This window comes from Cornus florida, unplaced genomic scaffold (genome assembly GCF_030987335.1).
Source record: "Cornus florida cultivar Cherokee Brave unplaced genomic scaffold, ASM3098733v1 CherokeeBrave_3.0.0_Hap2_Chr04, whole genome shotgun sequence".
Taxonomy (NCBI): domain Eukaryota; kingdom Viridiplantae; phylum Streptophyta; class Magnoliopsida; order Cornales; family Cornaceae; genus Cornus; species Cornus florida.
In genome coordinates, this window is record NW_026775574.1 from 101,565,123 (window position 1) to 101,575,246 (window position 10,124).

At 34.9% G+C, this 10,124-nt stretch overlaps 1 protein-coding gene and 1 pseudogene across 1 annotated transcript; one reads left to right on the top strand and one right to left on the bottom strand.

Annotated features, from left to right (window-relative positions):
* Nucleotides 1-901: 901 nt before the first annotated feature.
* On the bottom strand, nt 902-2,880 carry LOC132305481 (protein IRX15-LIKE-like; annotated as a pseudogene).
* A 6,170-nt stretch (nt 2,881-9,050) lies between these two features.
* On the top strand, nt 9,051-9,724 carry LOC132304274 (large ribosomal subunit protein uL15x-like). Its single transcript, XM_059801875.1, has one exon. The coding sequence runs from the start codon at nt 9,144-9,146 to the stop codon at nt 9,582-9,584; it is 441 nt and encodes a 146-aa protein (XP_059657858.1). The 5' UTR covers nt 9,051-9,143; the 3' UTR covers nt 9,585-9,724.
* The last annotated feature ends 400 nt before the right edge of the window (nt 9,725-10,124 follow it).

Consider the following 10,124-nt stretch of genomic DNA (forward strand, 5'->3'; position numbering starts at 1 on the left):
TAATCATTTTCCACCAAGGAAAGTATTTTAGAAATTGTAATCCTTGTCCACCAAGGAATGGATTGAGTATGAGAGTCTATAAATGGAATTAAATCATAAGCCTTCAAGAGTGATCTAAGAGCGTCATTCCGTTTGTCAAGAGATTCACACAACTCTCACACTCTTTCAACACATAACTCTCACGGCAACGAATAACCCAGTTGAGAGAGATGTTTCCCACAAAAGATGAAATCCTCTATTACCTGAGAAGTAAAGTGATGGGAACGAGCTTGCCTGAGGGTATAATATTGGACATTGATCTTTACATGAATGCCCCATGCGTGGGGTAAGTGCAAAAAACACCCATTTATTTTAAAAATGTGCAAATAATACTCCTATTGTTCAAACGCCACCCCTGTAGTTTCATAATTATGCAAATAAGGAGTTCTTGTCAGAGGGATGTGTAAATATACGAAAATACCCCCCAATATTCTTTATACAATAATAATAATAAATTGCTAGAAGTTGAAATTACCCAAATAGACACAATTCTAAACCGCGTCGTTTTGGGTAATAAACACTAATAGTATACAAAATTGTAAACGGTATCGTTTTGGGTGATTAAACACAAATAGGGGCTATACTTCTTCTTCCCAAACACAACCTCCACAGCTTCACAGCCTCAGATCACAACCAACCAAACACAGATCACAACCAACACAAACAGAGTCAGACAGATTTCTACATATACCAATTCTGAGGCAAGCTGCTAGTATATATTCAACCATCCATCCAAAGCAATCTTCCAGAACAAGATTTGAAGGATTGATTCAGGGCTTTTTCAAAACTGAAACATTTTCTTACGTGGGAATATAATGGAAGAACCCACCTGACTGAATTTAAACAAACAGGAAGTCTTGTTCTAAGGAAGCAATCTCTCCACCTCCCTATTCACATCCTGCACAAACACATGGGTGTTTCTTCTGCCGCTTCTTCACTTGTTTCTTGCTAGCATGCCGGTGGTGAATATCGAGGCCATCCACCCCCGTGCCGCCGAAAAATTCCCACTTTACTCATCCACCAAAATCACATCCCAACCCACTTCGTACACATGATTGGGAAGCAGAATATAATTCCCAATTTGCAATCCGAAAAGAGCTTACACTCCTTTCGAATTTGCTCTCTCGCGTGGTGAAGAAGGTCGTATAAATCGCTCACTTTGGTGGTGAATTGAACGTAGTAGGTTTCGATTTTCGGATGTTTCTCTTCGACCAAGTATGAGTTTTAGTCAACGAATACTGTTTGGCCGTTCTGATTGAGGAATTTTAGAGGAGGGTTTTGTGGGTCAGAACAAATATAAGAAGTTACAAGGTGTGGGGCAACAGCAGTGGAGGATGGCGGCGATGGAACTGAGCTCGACGGCGAAATTTTGGCGGAGGTGGGGGGAATTGGGTGGGCGTTAGTGGAAGAGGGCGATGCCACCGGTGGAGATGACGCCGCTCAACAGTTAAATAGAGAGAGAAAAAATCTTTAGAGAGAGAGAGAGAGAGAAAAAAAAAAAAAAAAAGAATAAAAAAAAGAAAAGAAAAATTTTATTATATTGAGAAAAGAAAATAAATAAAATATAAAAATATAAAAAGAAAAGCATTACAGGGAAAGAAAACATAAATAAAATACATAAATATGAGTATTATATATAGAAATAAAGGATATAATATAAATAAGAGAGAGAAATATAAATACAATGAGTATTATATATATATATATATATATATATATATATATATATATATATAAGTATTATATATAAAAATGAGGGATATAATATAAATAGGAGAGAGAAATATAAATATAATGAGTATTATACATATATAATGTGTATTATATATAGATTATTTATAGAAAGAAAATTAATTAATACAAATAAGAAAAAAAAAACTTAAAGAAAGGAAAAAATATATATATATCTATATAAATAGGAGAGAGAAATATGAATATAATGAGTAATATATATATATGTGTATTATATATAGAGTATTTATAGAAATAAAATTAATTAAATAAGGTTATTATATATATTATATAAAGAAATGAGAGAGAAAATGAGTAAAGGGTAGTTTGGTTATTATATATATTAAATATTTAGAAATTAATTATTTAGAGAGGAGAGAATAAAAAAATTTAAAAATTATTTTCATGTTTCCAAAAAAACCCCCTGTATTTTCAAAAGTGTGCAAAAAACCCACTGTGGGCATTTTGGGTAGCACAAAAGGGTAGTTTTGGTATTAAAGGCTAACTTTTGGTCACATGCACGGCATATGCCAATTTTCTTGTTCAAAAACCCTTATTTACAACTTTTTTAAAATAGAGGGGTGTCTTTTGCACTTACCCCATTTAGAAAAGAAGATCAATGGTGGCATACGAGTAGAAGGAATTCGTTATCTACTTTTTTACCAAGTTGAAGAAAATTGGCGATAAGGAGAGTCGGGGTGTGGGACATGGGCTAGAAAAACTAAGGTTAAAGAAATTTATAATAGATAGAAACAGCTTATTGATATCAAGAAGATGTTGACTTTTGAAGCAGATGTGAAGAACGACAAGTGCTCAATCATGCCAAGAAGGCACGGATCATGCACGAATATTCCTTAGGCGGTGTGAGTTTGAATGGGTTAGAAGATGAAGGTCATGGTGATTATATTATTTGCAAGATCAAAAGAAACGACTCTAAATATTTGAGAAAAGTACCAAAGTATGCATTATCCAATAAAGAAAGCCCAAGTACTGAGAAGAAGAAAGTGCGATATGATGATGATCATGATCATCATGAGGCCTCCACAAGTACTCCAACGACTCTAAAGGATCATTATCATGATTTGCAGCTTCCATGGCCGCCGTCTTCATCATTACCCAACAATACATCATTTTCCTTTGATGCAATACTACTTCAACATCTTCTTCGGATAATCAACCTATGATGAGAGTGCAAGACTGTTTGATCTGCCCAATATCACAATCAACTATTGTGGTACAATACAAGGCCTGCAACAGATAAACTCATTTTTTGACAACTTTAATGCAATTATTACTGCAACGTCTTCCGATATTCAGTCGTTGCTGCTACCACATTATAATGATATCAGTACAACAATGAACTCAAACCAAGACCTGCAACAGATTTAGGGATTTTTTTAACAATTTTGATTCTGAAACTAATTTCTTTGATTCAGATATTCAGCCCTCTTTCAATTTATAGGACAACTTGATTGCGTTGACTTTGAATAGGCATATCTCACTCGTTTCTTATCCAAATTAAGTGATTTTTGAGTTCATTCTCAAGATCTTGAAGTTAGCTTTCCAATGACACCAACCACACACAAAAAATCGAACCGTAGTGAGAGTTATGATAGTTTTAGTGAGATAGGGTCATGATATCTCTTAATCGGAGGGTACCACTTTCTTCTTTCTTCATATCTTTGTCATCCGGATTCCGAATCGAGAGATTTTTAAGTCTAACCTTATTGATTTTTCGTTGTATTTCTAATGGTATATTTGGTAGCATCTATTTATGTTTGAAATGACCACTTTACCCTTGGATTATTTCTTGTCGGGTTTGAAACCCTGGTTTTCGCACTTGACTCATTTGAGTTCTGTGGCTTCATGTGGAGTCATTTTGGTGTTTTAGGGATGACGTACATCTCTGGAGGCTTTGTTTTTTTATTTTGCTTCCACATTTCAGATCCGTTATTGGGTTATCTTTCGGGTCATCACTAGACGCATTGAGTTTGTAAAACCAGGGCCATCACAGCTTCGCCTCCACAGAAGATGAAATCCTCCATAACCTGAGAAGTAAAGTGATGGGAGAGAGCTTGCCTGAGGGTGTAATATTGGACATTGATCTTTACGTGAATGCCCTATTGGACATATTCAGAAAAGAAGATCAATTGTGGCATACGAGTAGCAAAAAATGCATTATATACTTTTTTACCAAGTTAAAGAAAATTGGCGATAAGAAGTGAACTGCAAGGAGAGCCGAGTACTGTGGGACTTGGGCTGGAAAAACCAAGCCTGAAAAAATTTATAATGGATAGAAACAGCTTATTGGTATCAAGAAAATGTTGGCCTTTAAAGCAGATGTCAAAAATCATGAGTGCTCGATCATGCCAAGAGAGCACGGATTATGCATGAGTATTCCCTAGGCGGTGTGAGTTTGAATAGATTAGAAGATGAAGGTAATGTGATTATGTTATTTGCAAGATCAAAATAGACGATTCGAAATATCTGATGAGAGCACCAAAGTATGCACTATCCAATAAAGAAAACCCTAGTAGTAAGAAAAAGAAGATGCGATATGATGATCATCATCATTAGGCCTCCACAAGTACTCCAATGACTCTAAAGGATCATCATCATGAGTTGCAACTTCCATGGCTGCCGTCTTTATCATTACCCAACAATACATCATTTTCCTTTGATGCAATGCTACTTTAACGTCTTCCTCGGATAATCAGTCTCTCGCAGCATATTATGATGAGAGTGCAAGACTATTTGATCAGCCAATTTCTTTACCAATTATCACTTATTGTTCTAAAATGTCACTTTAAGGAATATTAAATCTGTAAATAAAACATACAACTGACATTGGAGATAAAGGCGTTATGGTCAAATCGTTTGTCACCATAAAAATGTAAATATCCCATGCATATTAATACATTGACGGTATGTTAGAATATTATTTATATAGTATGATTAGTTTTTAGAAATTTTATGGGTAAAAGAAGAAAAAGAAAAGAAATTGGCTTTTATTTTTTGTTTTTTTTTTCTCCGTACAATTTTTTTAAATATTTGATAAATCAAATAAGTCATTTAATAAAATTTTTAATTTAATAAGGAGAGGTCATATATATATATATATATATATATATATATATATATGAGTATATATTTTTTTCCAAGTTAAAAGCAAATTGTATAGGTAATTAGAATTTAAATCCGTGCAATTAGTGTTTTGTTATATATAATATTTATAGAGTTAGATAAATTGTATAGGTAATATTAGTTTCCATTTTAGAAATTATAATCCGTATCCACAAAGGAAAGTATTTTAAAAATTGTAATCCTTGTGCACCAAGGAAATGATTGGGTATGAGAGTCTATAAATGGAATTGAATCCTAAGCCTTCAAGAGCGATCCAAGAGCGTTATTTCATCTGTCAAGAGATTTATGAGTTTTTTTCTGAAAATTTTCAACACAACTCTGACGCTATTTTCGGGAGTTATTGTCTGAAATCTTTCAACACACAACTCTCACGACAACGATTAACCCAGTTGAGAGAGATGTTTATACCACCGCTAGGGTTTCGCTTCACCCTTACAAAGAATGAAATCTTCCATTACCTGAGAAATAAAGTGATGGGAGAGAGCTTGCCCGAGGGTGTAATATTGGACATTGATTTTTACATGAATGCCCTATAGGACATATTCAGAGAAGAAGATCAATGGCAACATATGAGTAGTAAAGAATTCGTTTTCTATTTTTTCACCAAGTTGAAGAAAATTGGCGATAAGAAGAGAGTTATAAGAAGAGCCGGGTGTGAGACTTGGACTGAAAAAACCAAGCTTGAAGAAATTTATAATTAACAGAAACAACTTATTTGTATGAAGAAGATGTTGGCTTTTGAAGTAGATGTTAAGAATGACGAGTGTTCGATCATGCCAAGAGGGCACTAGATCATGCATGAGTATTCCTTAGTCAGTGTGAGTTTGAATGTGTTAGAAGAAGAAGGTGGTGGTGATTATGTTGTTTGCAAGATTAAAAGAGATGATTCTAAATATCTGAGGAGAACACCAAAGTATGCACTTTCCAATAAAGAAACCCTAGTAATAAAAAGAAGAAGAAGTGATATGATGATGATCATCATCATAGCACCTCCACAACTACTACAACGACTCTAAAGGATCATCATTAGTTACAACTTCCATGGCAGTCGTCTTCATCATTACCCAATAATACATCATTTTCATTTGATGCAACTACTACTCCAACATCTTCTTCGGATAATCAGCCTTATTATGATGAGAGTGCAATACTGTTTGATCTGCCCAACATCACAATCAACTTTTGTGGTACAACACAAGGCCTGTAATCGATAGACTTATTTTTTGACAACTTTGATACAACTACTACTACAACGTCTTTCGATATTCAGCCGCTGCTGATCTATTTTAGTGCTGAAAAATAATATATATATATTTTTTGAGTTTTAATTTGGTAAAACCACCCAAATATCATGGAGAGTACAGAAAAACTATTAAGAGTTAGATTTTTAAATTTTGTATGGAATTGTATCTAATGCTAGGCTATATCCATAATTTTTGTACTCTAACTGGTTAGGTCTTTAACGTTTAGTTTTAATATTAAAAGTGTATGTTGGTACATTAATTATTATTTAATATTATTAATTATTAATGCCTTTCATAATTCAGCATAATTGGAATCTTTTGGATCTGTTTGGATTAGTTAGAGGGGTAGTCCGGGATTGACCATATGATGACCTTTGGGTACAGTCCGGGACCTATCTAATTGGGAGTGCAGTACCTTTTTATTATGGCCATTAGGCTTTATGTGCCCTTATTGTGTGGACGTGGTCCGGGATTATCTGGGAAGTAGATGTACAACTTAGGTACACATATGTTTTCGGTAGTCCGAGACTATACGATTCACACCACCTTTTTGGAGGGGAGCTCGGGGCTCATGTGAGATATGTGGGTTTAGTAAAAGTTAAATGATGATTATTGAGTTTATAATTAACTTGAGATATGAATCTTAAATTGATGCACTTATTTAAGTTGCCTTCATGTAAAGGAATACAAAGTACGGTTAGCTTGTTGAACAATGATTATGTTTAATATTTTTTATTAAGCTTATGAGCTCACTCCATTATCACATTTCAGGTACTCGTTGAGTAGGATTGGAGACATATGATGTGGATGGATTTTAGCTCGTTGCGCATTTATTTATTTTAGCAAAAAACTTTCCTTTATTATGATCATTGTTATTTTGTGGAATTGTATATATATGGTCCAGAGGTCATTGGTTTATTTTAAACGATGTTGATTATTATCATGGTTGTACTGGTTTAATAAATTAAATGGAGATTCGCCTCTACTTCTCTATTTATTTATTTTAGATTGTGTATATGTAATGCAAGTCATGCCCAATTTTAATCTGAGACAAGAATTCTTGTATTTAAAATTTTGGAGTGTGACAGAATGGTATCAGAGCCTGACCCAGTCGGAAGTGTGGTTAATGAGAACGTTGGGCCCCAAAGGGGGGTGATTACAGCGACTTTGTTGGTAGGTGTGCTGTGGGCGGGTGCGAGGCACTGGCAGGCTACCACATTGGGCGAGATACGAGTGCACAATTCCACATTGCCAGGATAATGGAAAGGTGAAGTGCTTATATGTGATGGTGTTATCTCCAATTGGTATTGGTGCGGGCTCAGGCTTCAAGTTGACAATAGGGCTGATCACGGATCGGATCGATTCTGTTTTGGATAAAATTCAAACCAATCCGTGGGGACTATCAATCCGAACCAAACCGAACCGTGAAGTAACGGATTGGTTCGGTTCCCACAAATTGGGCTTTTTCAAATAGCCCAATATAATTATATTGTAGTTATGGTCCAGTCTAATATATGATTATATATTACTATTTTAGTTATGGCACTACCCGAACAATAAATCTGTCAAAACAGTATATTGTAAGTTGTAATACATTTAATCTAAAGAAAAACAGTAAGAAAGTGGCATAAATTATCCAAAAGTGAAAATAATATTACCGTAGCAAATATATATGATCCGAATAGAGCAAAACAAAATACTAAAACTGAAATTGTAGTCACATCTACAAAGGAACATAATTTAATTAAATATTTATAACATAACATTTACTATATGGTCAGAGATATACTAATAATATGGTTTCTTACTTTCTAATGGAGATGAGGAACGAAGAGAGAGTCGATAGACAGAGAGTCAGATGGTGGGAGTAGAAAACCTAGGGTTAGATATGCTTATGTAGGGCTAAATTTTAAAAACAAATAATGAATAAAAAAATTAAATAAAAATAATATATTATCGTATACATATAATTATATATATATATATATATTATATATATATATATATTATATAATATAATTCACGGATTGGATCGGATCGGTTCGATTTTTTCAGGATTCAATCCGTTAACCAAACTGCTCATTACGGATTACTAATTTTTAAAACCATCACCTAACCATTAAATCAAAAAACCGAATCGAACCACACGAATCGGATTGGTTCGGATCGGTTTGACGGATTAGCGGATTATTTGAACACTCCTAGTTGACAAATATCATACTATATTACCATGTGATGGAATGGGTCGTTACTATAGCATTCTCAATTCAAATTTTTTTTGCATATCCAACCATGACGTTAATGGGATGCATATAGTTTGGATTAAATTAGTGTAGAAGTATTTTGAAATGAAACCGATTCTAATAGTTTCATAACCAAAATTGGATCGTGAAATTAAAAAAAATAAAATTATGAATGAATCATTTGATTCATTTCAAATTTACAATTACGAGATTCTTTACATTCTTGTGACAATAGAGATGATTAAAGTTAAGGTTGAGTTTAGTCCTAATAATTAGTTAAATAAATGTTGATTATTAATTTATTATGCATAATATATATTTATACAACGTTCAATTTGATTCCATAAGAGTTCAAATTAGAACCAATCAACCAAATCATATTTATAAGCGTTTTCAATATATTTAAGAATTAGGTTAGGCGGTGTTACTTAAGTGATAAAAAGGTCTAAAATGTTCCCCACCCTATTTGAAATCAGATCGGATCAAACCGTGAAGAAAGAGATCAAATTCGGGTTGGATTTACGCTACACTCTCTCACTCTCACTCTCTCTCTCTCTCTATATATCCATTTGGGCGTGCCTCTAATAGTAAAAACAAATTCCAGAGGGCAAAATTGTAAACAGAAAAAAGCACACCCCAGCCCAATGCCTGTCCATAAACACCCCCAAACCCTAGCATCCTTCTTCATTTCTCTACCCAGCCTCCGAGACCTAGAGAGAGAAAGAGGAGAGAAAGAGCAGCCATGACGACTCGCTTCAAGAAGAACCGGAAGAAAAGAGGTCACGTGAGCGCCGGGCACGGCCGCATCGGCAAGCACAGGAAGCATCCCGGCGGCCGTGGTAACGCCGGAGGAATGCACCACCACCGCATCCTCTTCGACAAGTACCATCCTGGCTACTTCGGGAAAGTGGGCATGAGGTACTTCCACAAGCTCCGGAACAAGTTCTACCGTCCCATCGTTAACATCGACAAGCTCTGGTCACTCGTCCCTAACGACATCAAGGACAAGGCCTCTCAGGACAAAGCCCCCATGATCGATGTCACGCAGTTTGGGTACTTCAAGGTGTTGGGCAAGGGCGTTTTGTCCACCTCTCAGCCGATCGTCGTCAAGGCCAAGCTCGTGTCGAAGATCGCCGAGAAGAAGATTAAGGAGGCCGGTGGTGCCGTCATCCTCACCGCTTAGGTTCGTCCCCTTTTCGGGATAATGTTAGATCTGAGCTATTTAAACTTTTGAACTTGTTGACTTAATTTTCTTATAATCTTACTATAGTTTAATTTGGATATTTTCAATTATGCATAATGGTTTTTAATTATTTTCTTTAAGCGTTGATGTTATTATGAGTATTGCTATTTTCAATTTATTTCGGATTTTATCGTGTGGGTTGTGATTGATTATTCAATTTGAGTAGCTTATGTGAGAAACAAAGTAATGATATCGTGTAGAATTTGTTTGTTGTTATATTTGATTCAGTGGCTTTAGTGGACTGATGAGTCTCGGTGTGGCCTAATTTGCTAAATGCTGCATTTAATACTGGATTCACTACTGTCCATTGATCTTATGATGCATGGAATATATTGGAACTAGAATCTAAGTTTTCTAAACCAAAATTGATCTGTCATTGAGTATTAGTTGTTAGTAGAATTCCGAAGTTCTTTAATGAATAGTTTCTTCTAGCATTTTGAACAGTCGTGGCATGTAATTATGCTGACTACTACTAGACTT

Bases quoted from the DNA above. Each gene is read 5' to 3' on its own strand.
- LOC132304274 (XM_059801875.1), top strand. From the start codon at position 9,144: ATGACGACTCGCTTCAAGAAGAACCGGAAGAAAAGAGGTCACGTGAGC.